Raw genomic sequence first — 16,741 nt, forward strand, 5'->3', positions numbered from 1 at the left:
CTATATACATATATATACACAAAGAATTAAGTTAAGCACCCCTACACAACGAATTAAGGTAAGCACCCCCTAATATATATTCTTTGTGTATATGTATACATTGGCATATATTCTAAGGTATGTGAGATCAAATAATGATTGGTATGACATTAGCAATTATCCATTGATGAAATTGAGTGATCAAAGTGAAAAAAAGTGATTGGTTGAGTCAGTGATCCGATCACGTGGGTCCTACACACGTTATTGACGCAAAGATCGCTAGAGGTCTTCTCAGAACAATGACTGTACGTTAGAAAACATAAACGTCATCCACACTGTCCGTGATGGACCTATAGCTCCATACTTAAATTGAGGTGAAAATATGCCTAAAATTCCCAAAAAATTTCACCTTAAATTATTCAGAATAAAATATTGAAAACGGCATGATTGTTATGTTTTTATGTGACCATAATATCACTTCTCCAGAAAATATAGCAATATCATGGGTATATTACACTGTTTTGACGACAACAAACTTGTAATGTGCGAGGTTGTAAAAAAACGGGGGGGGTGCTTAACTTAATTCTTTGTGTATATATACATATACAAACATACATACATACATACTGTCGTGTGATTCCCCTCGGTTAATACCGGAAAATCGCAGATAGCAATCGATCTTACTTGAGGCGTTCGGGTCAATGGCGGATTTCACTCTATGCGCGGGAGGAAGAAGGAAAGAAGAAGCGGCGAGATTTACCTGACGGTCCGCGTGCAGTCTTCAACCTGCGAAAAGTAACTCGCAAACGAAAACGGAATTATGTACAAAAAGAAACGATTTCTTATTCGGAACCCGAGAACAATGGACGAGACGATAAATAAATGTCCTAAATTGGGACATCCCCACACCAGACGTGAACACAGACAAATTGGAGAATTTACGAAAAGAACCGTTGTGTTTGTGGGTGCGGGCTTATCTCTGTCTGGATGCAGCGTCCGTCAGGCTTGAGCACCGTCGTCCAGGCCCCAAGCGTGCACGATGTTGGCGTGAAGCAGGCATCGATGCGTCCCCGTTCACCAGGCCTCTCGCGCCAAGCGAGCGAGCGTGCAATTTTCTCCCGGATTCGGCATGGTCACAGTGCGCTGCAGCTCGTACGCTCGCCGTTCGCACGTGAACGCAGGGGAAGAGAATCGTCGGCACTCCAACATCTTTCCAACGGTCGTCGTCGGCCAACGAGCAAGGGTCCAACGTAAAGAGAAGGCAGGAAGGGAAGAGAAAGGCAGAGGCGAAGGGGCAAAGAAAGACGAAAAAGAGAGAGAAAATGTCCGTCTTCACTCACTTTTATCAGACCTCCTCTGACGTCACTCGCGCTTTCCTCCCAATCAGCACGTCGCTTGTTGGTAGTGTTTTGCGCCCTACGCACTGATTGGCCGAGCGCTTCGCGCCTTTGGGGTCATGTCATCGGTGGTGGCCAATCAGTGTTGCATGTCCTTCATCTTCCTTCCTCTCCAATCGGTGCTCTGGTTGTTGCTCACCCCTCCCCTGGCCAATCACGAGTTCTCCTGGGCGTGGCTCTCGGCCTGCCTGTTCGATGTTTGCTTGCCATGGTGTACTACTGTGCGGCGGCTTCCGGTCTGTTCTTCCGTGTGTTTTATTATCATCGTGGCGGAGGGGGAATTAATTAATGTGGTGCGCTATTGGACCTAGCTAATGTCTATGGGTGTGTTGCCATACGGGACACCGGGATGATCACTGGTTCGACATACCGGGGAGTTAGCATAATCCCTACTCTACCTATCTCCCAATCATCCTTGTATGATCACAGGTATACTCTTAATCCAACAAACCGCCTAAACAAACTTATTACAGGTAAGGTTCCCTATCACGACAGCCGGAGCATAATACCTACGCAGATCTACCTGGATCTATATATGCCCCTACCCAAAATTCATAACAATACATACATACAGACTTGGCATTTAATATGGAATATTTTTTTTGTGGGGGTGAACTTACTTTTCAAGATGACTTAGAACCAAAAGTTAATTGGAATTATGTTGAAATTATTCTAGATTTTGTTAATGTGACCTTTAAAAGAAACAAAAACCACATTTGACATTTCGAAGCAAATAAATTGATCCTTGAAAGTGATGTAAACTGATATCGAACTCAATTCACGGACAGTAGTGTTAAAGTTCTGTACGTTTTCCAGAAGTATCTCTTTATTTTGCACATTAGCCAAAAAAATTTTCAACAAAAACAAAAAGCTAAATTATGACTGGGATTACGGACAGTAAAATTACAGTTCAGTACTTCGTGTAACCCCCACGAGCATTCAGGAGAGCACGTACACGTCGAGTCGTCGAGGCATGCTGTTCACGAGATTTGCCAAGGTTTGGACAGGAATCGCTTGCCCATGCAGTGACAATAGCCTGCTGCAATTCACGCACAGTGGTGGGCTGCTGGTCCAAGTTGTCGATTTGACGCGTTAATTCTGCCCACAAGTTCTCTATCGGATTCATATCCGGGGACATGGCAGGCCACTCCATATGCTCTACACCACGGTCAGCAAGAAAGTGTTGGATCATGCGAGCACGATGAGGCCGTGCATTGTCATCTTGGAAGACAAAGTTTCCTCAAAAGGCTGCACGAGCAAATGGAAGCAATGTTTCTTCCAGAATGACCCTGTACTTGAACTGGTTCAGGTTTCCATTCAGAACAACCAGGTCAGTTTTGCCCCCTGCATGAAAAGCAGCCCAAACGGTCACCCCACCACCTCCAGCTTGGACTCTTGGCACTATACAATCTTCGTTGTGGGCTTCATGCACTTGTCTGCGCACTCGGACGCGGCCATCGTGACGATAGACCAGAAATCTAGACTCGTCACTGAAGGTCACGTGATTCCAGTGTCCTGGCTGCCATTGACGGTGCTCTCTGGCCCACTGCAATCGGCGCTGGTTGTGTTGTCTGGTCAGGCGTGGCTTTTTCAGGGGACGCCTGGCATGATAGCCTGCTTGAACCAGTCGTTGGTTGACTAGCCTTCTGGATGGATACAGGCACATTTGTCAGTTGCTGCCACTCAGCCCTAAGCCGATTAGCTGACTTGGTACGGCCATTGCAGACTAACCGGTGCAGCTGGTCATCATCTCTCCTTGTGGTTCTGTGTGGACGTCCTGGCCTCGGTATTGTAGTAGGGACACCCCTCTGAGCATTTCGTTTCAGGATCTTTGACACCTGACCTTGAGTGATGCCATACTGCTGAGCAATAGCATTCTGTTTCATGCCAGAATTTCGTAAAGCCACCACTCCATGACAAACAGCATTGTCAAGTAGACGGACCATCTCCAGAGGAAGCGGCAATAACTTTTGTAGACGTGCAGCAGTTGTTTTCCACTAATACAGAACGCAACAACCCTTATATACCTGATTGTGAAGCCAATCGTCAAATGTACCTGTCCTTACATTTTGTCACGCCACCTGTGATATAATCCTGTTATTGACTTCTTGCTGCGAAAGACAATCAGTGACATGGTTCTTTCAACAAAGACATCACTGAAGGGTAAAAGAAACTCACCAGATTGATATACTGAGTTCAGAAAGTAAACCCAAGTCAAGAAGAAAAAAAATATTCCATATTAAATGCCAAGTCTGTACATGGTGATGGGGTGGTGATAGCTATACATATATACTGTAAACGGAGTTTAGGGAAGTAACACATAACAATACATATGTACATACATACATATTGTCATGTGATTCCCTTGGTGAACACCACAGAGATCACGAATAGTCAATAGCGCTCGTACACTTGTCCACGCACGGAGAACCGCAGTTCTCGGGTCGCGGCTCTTCCGGCTGCCTCTGCACGTCTCCCGATGGCGCCTGCTGAACACGGTCGGTCTGATCGCTTCCTGGAGCCCATCGTCCATGCACAACTGTCTTCCACCAGAGTCCGGAACCAAGAGGAGAGAGTCGATGGCAGAGGAAGGCATGAGGGCAAGCGAGAGAGAAGGCAGGAAGAAGGCAAGGGAGAGCAAGAGAGAGAAAATGTCAGTCCGAAAGTTCTTTTATTGACCGTCACGTGACGTCATCTGTGCCTCTCCACCAATGCCCGCATGCCACCACTGCATGCTCAGCTCTCCACCAATCCAAACGCAGCCCGCTTCTGACATCATTAGTCGAACCTTGCCAATCAGCGCGCTGCTTCCTCCTCGTCCTTCCTTCACCAATCAGCGAGTCCCTTCCGACCCTGGCCTTCCCGTTGGTCAACTCCCGCCCAATCACTGTCCTGGGCGTGGCTCTCAGCCTGCCCGATTGATGTGTGCCTGCCAGGCGGGATTGTCAGCCCCAGTGCCAAATGCCTGGCTTCCGGTTGGTTTTATTGTTATTTACTGTAATTCCAATGGGCACTTCTTGCGCTTGTGTCTATTGCGGTGCCATAAGGGACAAAGGATAAATCACAGAGGGTAAGACATACAGGGATAATTTGTCCTTATTCCCTAAGCTAAATAACATGCCCCGCCCCCTCGTGACGGGGACAGATATTATACACTTATCCGACATTCGGCTAAAGAAAAATTACATGGTGATGGTTCTTATCACGATCATCGGAGCACCTACCTATTGTTACGGGGTCCTCTGCAATCTCCTGGTCTCGGTAACCTCCGAACCCCGAGAGGAACCCCGGCAGAAAGATATATATTGTTACAGACGTGGCTTAGATGTTAGTTTACCGAGCGGTTTTGGTATGACCACGTCTGCACAAGTTACCGATTATACTCGACGTTGACGAAGCCGCGCCACGCTGGCTCAATAAGAAAAAGAAGACACCCGGCTGGATTACAATAACACAATACGACACCAATGTTTCGATTCTCAAGTATATTCGTACGGAAAAGGTTAGATTACAGGGGCTAGAGGTATATTACAGGAAGACAGGCACTTAGACACACTCTTATATTAACCCCGGACAGACGACAGACACACGGGACAACGGCTGACTCACACGGGGGTTTGATGGCTAGGAAAGGCAGGATCGATGGCTCCAGGTCCTCCTGGGCTCGGGGCAGGGTACAGTACGGTCCGGTCCGGTCCAAAGATGCGGAAGGTTGCACAGCGCTCGAGGTGGTAACGTTCTTTCACAGGCGGGTTCTCTTCCTTACTTCTGACAGCGCACTCTTTCCTCATGCACCTGTCCGTCACACACCTTTCTCGCGCACACTCCTGCGCACACTCTCCCGTCACACCCTCTGTAACACTCACCACAGGTGGACACTCTTCCTTACTTCTGACAGCGCACTCTTTCCTCACACACCCCAGAGTCGGACTTTCTTGCACACCTCCATTTTCGCACACCAGACCTGTCGCACACTTCACCAACGGCCTCTCACGAACACCCGGGTCTATCTCGACCCCCAAGCTTCTTAAATCCCCTGGCGCATCATACGCACGACCATATTGGTCACCACTTACACCGGGTCCTCTTCCTCTTCGCTTCTCCTCCATCACCTGCGAATCCCTCATCCGGTTAATGAGCACATCATCACGATCCGAACACAGACTCTGGACCAATTCTTTTACCTCCTCTTTTATCTCTTTCTTATCCTCTCTCCGTCGCTTTTTAATTTCGCTCACCCCTTCTTCCACTTCTTCTAATTTTTGCTTCATCTCCTTCATCTCTTCGTGCGCCCCTTTAAGTTCTTCCTCTAACTCCACTTTATTTTTTTCTATGTGCTCCCGCACCTCCCGCTCTTTAACCTCCATTACCTCTACCACCTTGTCCATTTTCCTCGTCAGGTCCTCATGTACCGTCTGACACTCTTTTTTAATTACCCCTACGTCCTTTTTCATCTCCTTCTGTGTCGATTTTAAACCCTCTATTACCGCTGTGTTCTTCTTTACCTGGTCCCCCAACTCCTTTTGTCCCACTGTCAGTTGTTCTACTCCCAGCGTCAACTCCTCTATACCACCTTGCAATTTTACAGTCCCCTTTCTCACCTCTTTCTCCATGCGCTCCTTACAGTGCCTCACCTCCTCGCGCACTCCTCCGACCTCCTCACTCACTCCTCTTCTGATCTCCTCTCCCATCACTTGCATCTCCTGCCCAGATGCCACCCTCATCTGCTCCATTTCCTCCCTGTGAGCATCCAGTTTGGTTTCTACCCCCATTCTGACCCCCTCTATCTGCTGCTCCATTTGTTTAACTTCCCTTTCCGCTTGGTCCCTCATGTCCCTCAATTTGCCTTCCATACTGTTTTCTAACCCCTCTAACCCATTTTTCACTCCCTCTATCTGATTCTCCTGGGCAGCCATTCTATTTTCTACCCCCATTAACCCATTTTTCACTTCTTTTATCCCGTTGTCTAACCCCTCAAAATTATTGTCTAACTTCCCAAATTTCTTGTCTAACTCCTCAAAATTATTGTCTAACCCCTCACTGGTACCCCTCGCTTCGTCCCTCATTACCCCCATTTGCTCACTCTGAGCATCCATCCGGTTCCCCAACCGCTCACCCAATCGCTCAATTTGGCTCCCCATACTCATCTGTACAGCTGCCTGTAACTGCGCAATGAGGGCCTGCATGTCAATCGGCTGCATGTTAAAGCCCGCTGATACAGCCGGCTCGGCTACCGCACGCTCGTGCGAGGCGCCTTTTTGCGCGCCCGCTACTTCGTGCGTGACGGCGCTATTTTGCGAACCTGCCGCCCTCACTGCTTCGCTCTCCTCTTGTCCCTCAATTTGGTCCTGGATCGACCCTACCTCACTCTCCTTTACCGGACCCCAGCTGTCTTGACCCGCCATAGCGCGACTTTCAAAATTCGGTTTTTTATTTTATTTTCGTAAAACAAATTCAAATTTCGCCGTTATAATTTCGCGCGGGAAACGCGCTCCGAATCGATTCTACTTGTTACCAATTTGGGCCTAATAAATTTAGTCCCGGGTTCGAATTCCACTCCTCGACACCAATTGTTACTGACGTGGCTTAGATGTTAGTTTACCGAGCGGTTTTGGTATGACCACGTCTGCACAAGTTACCGATTATACTCGACGTTGACGAAGCCGCGCCACGCTGGCTCAATAAGAAAAAGAAGACACCCGGCTGGATTACAATAACACAATACGACACCAACGTTTCGATTCTCAAGTATATTCGTACGGAAAAGGTTAGATTACAGGGGCTAGAGGTATATTACAGGAAGACAGGCACTTAGACACACTCTTATATTAACCCCGGACAGACGACAGACACACGGGACAACGGCTGACTCACACGGGGGTTTGATGGAAAGGACAGGCGGGTAGCGATGGCTCCAGGTGCACCTGGGCTCAAAGGTCAGAATCGACTCGGTCCGGTCCAGAGATGCGGGGAGGTCGCAGCGCTCGGATGGCGTCTTGTCTGCTCAAGCTGGGGGCGCATCTGACTCAGCGCTCGCAGGTGGCTTTCCTTCTCCAAGCTGAGGCGCATCTGACGTCACATCCGGCGCGGGGCCGCGTATATCCGGCGGGGAGTGACACGCCCTCGGCTCGTTAGCTCCGCCTCGTGGAATCGGCACGTTGCTTCTCATTGGGTGCGTGCGGGGGGGTTACTGGCTCCGCCCCTGACGAGGAGCTGACAGCCAGCCCCTTCGGGGTAACGCCGTGGAGCGCATGGTCATGGCGGGTAACCGAGCCGGTGTGAGGACGCACACTCCCCGCCCCTCTGTTGTTGTAGTCGTAGTGGTAGTTGTAATTGTTGTTGTAGTTGTTGTTTGGGGAAGAAGATGGGAGGAGGTATGGGAAAGGTCCTAAACTCACTACTGATGCCATATAATCACATTCTGGTGCAACGAAGAGTCATAATTAATGGAAACGAGGCCTTAACTGACATAGATTAAGAATAACTAGGAAGATGTCCGAAAGTTGTCTACGTGTGGTGCGGTGGACCTGGGCACGACATTTAATGGGGGAATAAGGGGAAGGTCGGCTCTACTGATTGTTATTTACATGCAATGGGACTAGGGAATGGGGGATTGGGGAAAGTTGGGGAGTATTGGAGAAAATAGGGGAATATTTACAAGCGGATATGGAGGCCAAATTCCATATTCGCAACAATATGTTATTCCGTGTCGCAATCAATCACTAATGAAACCATTCAGGAAACCACCAAAGGAAACGATCCAAATCAATAAGGAAACCACACCCTTGGTTGTCAATGCACAAATATTATATTAAAAGCACACAAAAAGAGCCATACAACAATGGGGCAATCAACCCTACAATCAAATCTTAAGATGGTAACCTAGCTCAAACCCACGGCACCCCCAGGGACTGCAACAGAGCCCTTCTCAATGTCTCTAGAACACAATGGTGCTCCCGGCGAAGAGGCGATGGCGATGAGGCGGGTACGGAGGTGGAGGTAAGGCGGGGACCGTCACGTGGTCCCAGCCAACCCCAATTGGCGGTGGAAAGAGGAATCCCAAAGACGCTGTCCAAACGTGCACATACACCGTGCAGTCGCGAACTGCACCGTATTCTTCAAAGGCCGCTGTCGCACACACACAGACCCGGCAAACCACCGGAGGGCGGGACCAGCGGACGCGGCTAACCAAGGTTCCGAGAACGACGCGCGAGGTCCCCAAAATGGCGGTCGGTTCTTCCTCGGGCCGCAGCCTCTAGGCGAAGATTCTCCGGAATCTCACACCTGTACCTGGCTTCGCAGGCTTTTCCCCAGACTCCAGCGATAACAACGATCGCACGAGATTCCTTTCCAGGACTCAAAGTTCACTCTCCATGGACGCTCGACCACGCTGGGTACGGAGCTTTTCCAAAACGCCTCGTTTTCCTCTGCCTCTTCTTCTTTAATGCCTTTTCTTTCCGGGTCACGATCCGATTTCGTGTCAATTTTACCATGAGCGCTTTTAACCTTTTAACCACAATAACCATTTCCCTTAAACAACAATACCCATAATACTTAGAACCCACAATCTATATAATAATAGCGTAAGGACTCGACTTTATCCCTTTTACGCCGCACCCAGTGACCCGATGCCCACGGCACTAATGGATTTACGATCTACGAACCGCGCTCTTTGTTTATCACATACAGCCATACTCGAAAAATCTGAATTAGCCGACGTTGGGGCCCAAAAGCATCCGATTAACTGCCGATACGACACCATCTTACGACGCCATCGTATTGGCGTCTGCTGGGCGAAGGCGAAGCAAGCCGTCCGCTGATTGGACAGGCGAAGGCGAAAGCAAGCCGTCCACTGAGTGGACAAATCCAGAGCATGCATTTGTGCCGGAGTCGGCGATCGTTGTTCATATACGCACTCTTCATTCTCATCTTTCTTCCTAACTCTTACTCGGACAAGCAAATCCCCTATGCCATCCATAATGGTACACTCTATCCATACACCACATCCTCCCTTCTGTGGATGTTCCACGGGTTTCGGCTAGTAATAATAATAACGGCAATAATAATAATAAGTGCTGAATCCGTAACACTCCCCCCCCCCCCCCCCCCCTCAAGAAAGAAAGTTTGAACACATCGAAAACTTTCTTTGCCGGCAAAGTCTTTAACCAAACAAAAACAAAAACTCACAACCCAAATCACCAATTCCCGTGAGCAATAATTATCAACATCTCACAAATAAAGCAATAAAATTTTACAACCCACAGAGATTTCCAAGGTTAATTGACTCTGGACAAAGCGTCAGCCACGACCCTGTCCCTGCGCTTTACATGTTCAATTTCCCCGTTGGACTCCTGCAAAGCCAAACTCCATCTCATCACCCTCTGATTTTACTTTTTGTTTCTTTTGAATGAAGGTTAAGGTACTCAAAAATGAAGTACCTTAAAGTACCAAAAATGAAGAAATGAAGGTACTCAAAAACCCGAAGTCAAGCAAATCTACAGCACTTTTCCCAGGAGGCCGAGCTGAAAGCCAGGTTCCATGGTGGTTGGGTGGTGCGGCCTGGAAGTATTCACTACAGGGACGCCTTTAGGAACGTGGAGTTCACGGTTAATCCGTGTAGGGAAGTTCACTACATGGATGCCTTTAGGAACGTGGTGTTCACGGTTAATCCGTGTAGGAATCTTGGCTCGGCTGCTCCGCAGCATTCAGTGCTTCAACTCTTTCTAACTTTCCTAACAATCCCGGTTGGACCACTTGTTACGGTAGTCACATGAATAGCGGTCTCCTTCTCGGCCACTGCTCGGATAATCCTTCCTTCGGGGGCTGCCGTAACTCTGGGAGTCTCCACAATGATATCGATTGCGGTCACCACCAAAACTACGACTCCGTGGTCCTCTTCTGTAGATCACACACCTATGAAATGTCTTCCCTACTGTTATGGTCCGACCCTCCAACTCCTTGCTATTCAGATCCTTTTCTGCCTCTCTGGCGTCCTTTGAGTTTTCAAATGTGACAAAGCCAAACCCTCTTGACTTTCGTGTCTCCCTGTCTTTTATCAGCAGCACTTCCAAAAGCGGTCCATATTTGCTGAAGGCCGACTCCAGAACATCTTCCTTGGTTTTGAAGTTCAGTCCACCTTCAAATAACTTGCTAAATTTGTCGCCATCCCTAACTGGTGTGGTGTTATTTTCCCTACTGGGCTTTTTAACAACCATCGGGTTACCATAAAAACTTGACCACCGGCCAAATCATTCCCGATAACAACAGATACTCCCTCTACAGGAAGCGTGGCTTGTAAACCGACGGTGACCGGTCCTGACACCAAATCAGACTCCAAATGGATGACATGAAGTGGAGCTCCAACCATGGCCATGGCTGCTGCCTCATACAGCTTTGGTACTTTCCTTTCCTCCAGATGAACTTTAATGTCCTCATGGACACACTGTTGGAATTCCTCCACCAGGATCAATTGTCGCAGTAGTTCGAAGTCTTTCCCAACTCCTTTGGAATCACACCACCGATCAAACATGGTTTCTTGCATTCTGGCAAACTCCACATGGGTCTCATTCTCCCTCTTCCTGGCGTTCCGGAATTTTTGCCGGTAAGCTTCAGGGACCAATTCGTAGGCTTTGAGAATGGTTTTCTTCAATACCTCATAATCTGCACATTGGTCAATCGGTAAAGCCGAATAAATATCTTGAGCTTTACCCACCAGAACACTTTGCACTAATATGGTCCAGGACTCCTCAGGCCAGTTTAGCAGTTGAGCCACCTTCTCAAAGTGTGAAAAAAAATTGGCTACCTTATTTTCATTGAAGGGTGGAACCAGCCTCACATGTCTGCCAACATCCCAGGTGTTCTGACTAGTGGTCGAACCATTCGGCATAGATGGTGCCTCTCCTCGTTCTCTCATTAAATCCAGCTCCTTGGCTTTCATTTCCTGCTGAAGCACCATTTCGTGTGCCTTTAACTCCCTGTCAGCTTTTTTCTCCTCTGCTTCGAGTTCCCTTGCCACTCTCCTTTCCTCTGCTTTCATCCTTTCTAACCTTTCCTGGAGTTCTCGTTCCTGTTCTGCTCTTTCCTTTTCTGCTTTCCTTTCCTCTGCTTTTAACCTTTCCTAGCTCAGAAATTGCATCTCCACTTTCTGGAGCTCCACATTTTCTTGTTCTTCTGGTAACCACTCCAAGGCTACCTCTCCCCATGTTCCTAGTTCCACCAGAGATTCTATCACCACTGTCTGCATCTCTGGTTTCTTCATTTTAGCTCGGACCTCCAAGCTAAAATGTTTGCCCAATATCAAGAGTTCCGATTTTAGTAAAGCTCGGAACTGTGCCTCACTAGGGGTCGCTGTAAACTTCTCTGCGTCAAACTCCATGGTGACTATCCGTTAACACCTGTTAACCTTCACACAAGAAATTTTAAAAAAAACCAATATATATATATATTTTTTTTTTTTTGGAAAAATTTGGGAATGCTAAAAAATTTCCAAAATTGGAAAATTTAGGAATGCTAGGGAATTCTTTCCCAGACGAAATTTAAGGAATTTTATATCCCGGACGAAGACCCAATTTGCAATTGTCAATTGGAGTCAATTGGACGAGCCCCCAATTTCTGTTACGGGGTCCTCTGCAATCTCCTGGTCTCGGTAACCTCCGAACCCCGAGAGGAACCCGGCAGAAAGATATATATATTATTCCGTGTCGCAATCAATCACTAATGAAACCATTCAGGAAACCACCAAAGGAAACAATCCAAATCAATAAGGAAACCACACCCTTGGTTGTCAATGCACAAATATTATATTAAAAAGCACACAAAAATAGCCATACAACAATGGGGCAATCAACCCTACAATCAAATCTTAAGATGGTAACTGAGCTCAAACTCACGGCACCCCCAGGGACTGCAACAGAGCCCTTCTCAATATCTCTAGAACACAATGGTGCTCCCGGCGAAGAGGCGATGGCGATGGCGATGAGGCAGGTACGGAGGTGTAAGGCGGGGACCGTCACGTGGTCCCAGCCAACCCCAATTGGTGGTGGAAAGAGGAATCCCAAAGACGCTATCCAAACGTGAACATACACCGTGGAGTCGCGAACCACACCGTATTCTTCAAAGGCCGCTGTCGCGCACACACATACCCGGCAAACCACCGGAGGGTGGGACCAGCGGACGGCGGACGCGGCTAACCAAGGTTCCGCGAACGACGCGCGAGGTCCCCGAAATGGCGGTCGGTTCTTCCTCGGGCCGCAGCCTCTAGGCCAAGATTCTCTGGAATCTCACACCTGTACCTGGCTTCGCAGGCTTTTCCCCCGACTCCAGCGATAACAACGATCGCACGAGATTCCTTTCCAGGACTCAAAGTTCACTCTCCATGGACGCTCGACCACGCTGGGTACGGAGCTTTTACAAAATGCCTAGTTTTCCTCTGCCTCCCGCGCTCTTCTTCTTTAACGCTTTTTCTTTCCGGGTCACGATCCGATTTCCTGTCTCATTTTTACCATGAGCGCTTTTAACCTTTTAACCACAATAACCATTTCCCTTAAACAACAATACCCATAATACTTAGAACCCACAATAATAATAATAACAGCAATAATAATAATAAGTGCCGAATCCGTAACACTATACAAATCTACCTGACTCTACATATCACTACCCCACAAACGTAACAAACATTTTATTTATCAAAATATGAAATGTGACAAAGTGTCTCTGTGTGTCCGTATCTGTGTAATAATGCAAACCTTTCCTGCAGTGGGTGCAACCCAGACTCCAAGCAGAGGAAGGGGTGGCTTGTCAGTGGGAATATCGGGCAGAAAGGTTCTGCAGCGAGACAGGTAAGCTCACTTTGGCTTTGTTTTTAACACCTTCCAACATGATTTATCCATCACAACCATCTGGTTTCTCCTTTGTTACCCCTTTTATTGATTGGTCTGTCTCACTGCCTGCCTCATGCTAATGCATTATTGTTTGTTGAATTCATTCATTTTTCATTCATAGTATATAGAGGACAGTTGTACAATATTTGCACTGTCGTCGGCACAAACACAAAAATGCTTTCAGATTTCTTACCAGAGCATCAGGCAGTGTATGCGCAAAGCTTGACTGGGAGGGAGAGTGGGTGTTAATTGGACTATAAAAGTATACCTTCTCGCTACCTCTCTTCGTATTTTTACCCATACTACAGAAGGAGCACACCTGGGTCGGATGCCTCCATTGAGGTCACCAGCCGTGCGAATGGTGTAGCCAATGCTAGCCCTGTGTTGAAGTCCAGGGTCACAAACATAACCTCTGGAAGGTAGGTAATAACTCTAAGGCTTCTTTAATTGAAGGACTTTTACTTGTATGGATTACCAATTTATGGTTGGTAGGTTAGCTCAACTGGTAGGATGGCCGAGAGGTACGTACACTCGCCTCCGATCTGTCTAACATGTGCTCAAATCTCTGCATAGCTAAAACGACTGTCATCATGGTGTTTCACAGGTAGGGCGAGGCATCAATGTGTGTACCATCTCTCTACTACTAGTACTACTACTACTACTACTACTACTACTATGCATCTTTAATGGCCCTAATAATTTCCACATTATTGTGGGATTGGTCGAAGGGGAAGTTTTGGCTTCAATTTGCAACGTCTTTCACAAAACGGCTGGGCTGGCCAGGCTTGACGTTTCACTGGAACCAGATTATGCAGGAATTTGGCTAAAGTGCTGTCAATAACTCTCTGGTTATTTACGAGAGACACCATGGATTATTAAATACTAGCAAAGGTACTCTGCGTTGCCCGGGGGGGGGGGGGGGGGGGGGGAGGGGGGGAGAGTAGGAGGGAAGACCTATATGAATAGCACGAGGAACATTTAAGCATTGCACTATGTAAAGACACTCGACGTGGTAAATTAGTCAAGACTGAATGGATATTCACAGATTGTTTTTTCACCGAGTCTTAATCTACTTTAGCGACGACCATAAATAAAAACAGAAATCGAATCAGAGTTAAAATGAAGGTGCGAGGCCATCGGAAAGAAAAACTACATTTTCCCCAAAGGAAATTCTCCAGTCATAAAACGCGACTTCTACAAAAACGATGTGTCCAGCGATTTGTAGGTGTGAAGATCAGAAGTTTGATGGTATGAGTGACGAAAGTGGAAAAAATAGATGTTTAGCCTAATCATGCAGAAACTGTTGCAGTCTGCCTCAAGGCAAGGCATTTTGAGCAAGTCATAAAAGCTAAAGACCACTCTGAGGGATAGCGGGCTGACCAAGGATAAAGCCTGTTTACGTTTTAATTAAATACGCCGGCAAATGATCTTCAAAAGAGGTGCATAAACACACCAAACACAGTTTTAATTGATACATCCCCTTGAATTTCAACATGTATGCATGCAAAGTTTGGGGCTGCTATGTTTTATGGTTTTGGAGTTATGGAGGACACACACACACACACACACACACACACACACACACACACACACACACACACACACACACACACACACACACACACACACACACACACACACACACACACACACACACGTTGCCTTTTATTAATATCGATGCACCAACTAATGCTAGGAGACGAGACACCCAGGATAAAATCCACCCGAGGGATGGAACACCCATTGATGCAAAGCCATTCCTGTGAAGCACCATTCCGACAGTTTATAGTCATGTCGCAAATTGAACCAGATGAGATAGCTGAAGGTTCGTCTTATATTCGACTTTCAAATGATGTATTAGTGATAAATGAGGCCTTTTGCTGTGTGTGTTTACACGTTTTTGGTTTGGATCGCAGGGCACTTTTAACCTGCCACTGCTAGTGTGATATCTGTGATTCAAATGATATTTGTAACATCATTTTCAGCATGTAGATGAAAGAGTGGCTATTTCAAGACGATTAACCTTAATTGTGTTCCTAAATACAAATCAGACTCACGGGAATGTAGGACATACTGTTCCGTGTTCCTCCCCATACCCCGGTTGCGGTGCATCTCAGTCTTGAGAGGGAACACGGCAGAAAGATTTGTTATTTTGAGTGTTCTAATAAACCATGGTAAAACCACACCAATGCAATTGTAAAACAAAACAAGTAATTGCATTAAGAACTCTCACATACACAATAACAACACTATTGAAGAAAGTACCATGAAAATGTCACTTGCATCAAATGAACAATACATACGATGGTACCACCATTCCCCAATGCTCTCAAAGCAATAAACTCACGATACGCCAACGTGAGCGGAATGTAACATTCCCCAAAGTCCGTGCACAAATCCCCATGCGGGGTGAAGGAGGAAGTCGTGCCGAACGACAAGGTCAGGCAGGTATCGGCACGGCGGCGGACGAGGAGTTACGAGGTGAGAGGTTGATATGGGAATTGAGCCGATATGGAAACCAACGGCGATCAACACAATGTCGATATGGGAATCCCAATGGCGATGAACACAATGATGGCGACATGGGAATCCCAGTGACAAAACAAGATGCACCAAGCGGACAGTCTCTTCTGAGGACAAAATGGCATCTAGGCCCGTAATGGAGGCGCTGGCTCCCTCCAACAATAACTTACTCTAACAATAACTCACTCCAACAATAACTCACTCCAACAATAACTCACTCCAACAATAACTCACTCCAACAATAACTCACTCCAACAATAACTCACTCCAACAATAACTCACTCTTGTTGATAAAACCTGATGCAGGTTTAATTGCAATTGCAATATATGACGATAAAAAAAAAAAAAAAAAAAAAATTGCAATATATGACGCGGGCAATCGGGCAATTGCAATATATGACGATGTCGCGGGCAATCCCTCCCCCGGGAAGCCTCAACTCATTTGCGACTGATATTTAAAAAAGTCCGCCCCCAGCCCCGATGCCACTCACAGCTGTCTCCTCTTCTCCCTGCCGATCTCGATCTCTGCTTATCTCCTCCTCCCCTCTACCAGCCTCTTTGCTACGTCTTCCTTTTTCCTTCACAAACACTTATTTTCACCTTTTACTGGTCATCTCCATTTCACACAAAAATCTTAACAACAATATTACTTGAAACCAAAAATCCTACAAGTATATAACAACAACAAAGGCGGAAGTGACGGATCCGTAACATGTAACAAATGATCCGTAACAAAGGCGTAACATCCGTAACAATACGAGAAATATCTGTGGATGATAGGAATCGGGTTCGCACCATTTAACGTTCGCGTTCGTACATTCTAGCGGTGGCCGAGGTTACAACACACACACAGTCTCCTTTCACCAACCAATAGATACAAAAATCTAGGATAGTTTCTCGTGTGGCCCCGGAACCAAATAAAATATATAGTATATTTATAATGACACTCTCAGCCCATAC

The 16,741-nt window shown here is 46.9% G+C and overlaps 1 protein-coding gene across 1 annotated transcript in view; it reads left to right on the top strand.

Moving 5' to 3' along the window:
- The window catches only part of LOC137432960 (zinc finger C2HC domain-containing protein 1B), a 50,036-nt gene that overhangs the window by 31,381 nt on the left and 1,914 nt on the right, over window positions 1-16,741 (top strand). Inside the window, exons 7-8 of the mRNA XM_078783774.1 lie at window positions 13,135-13,216; window positions 13,567-13,677. Of these exons, the coding sequence (XP_078639900.1) occupies window positions 13,135-13,216; window positions 13,567-13,677 (193 nt within the window). The remainder of the gene's footprint in view (window positions 1-13,134; window positions 13,217-13,566; window positions 13,678-16,741) is intronic.

The sequence above is a fragment of the Myxine glutinosa genome, chromosome 8, assembly GCF_964187855.1.
Source record: "Myxine glutinosa chromosome 8, kmMyxGlut1.1, whole genome shotgun sequence".
NCBI classification, from domain to species: Eukaryota; Metazoa; Chordata; class Myxini; order Myxiniformes; family Myxinidae; genus Myxine; species Myxine glutinosa.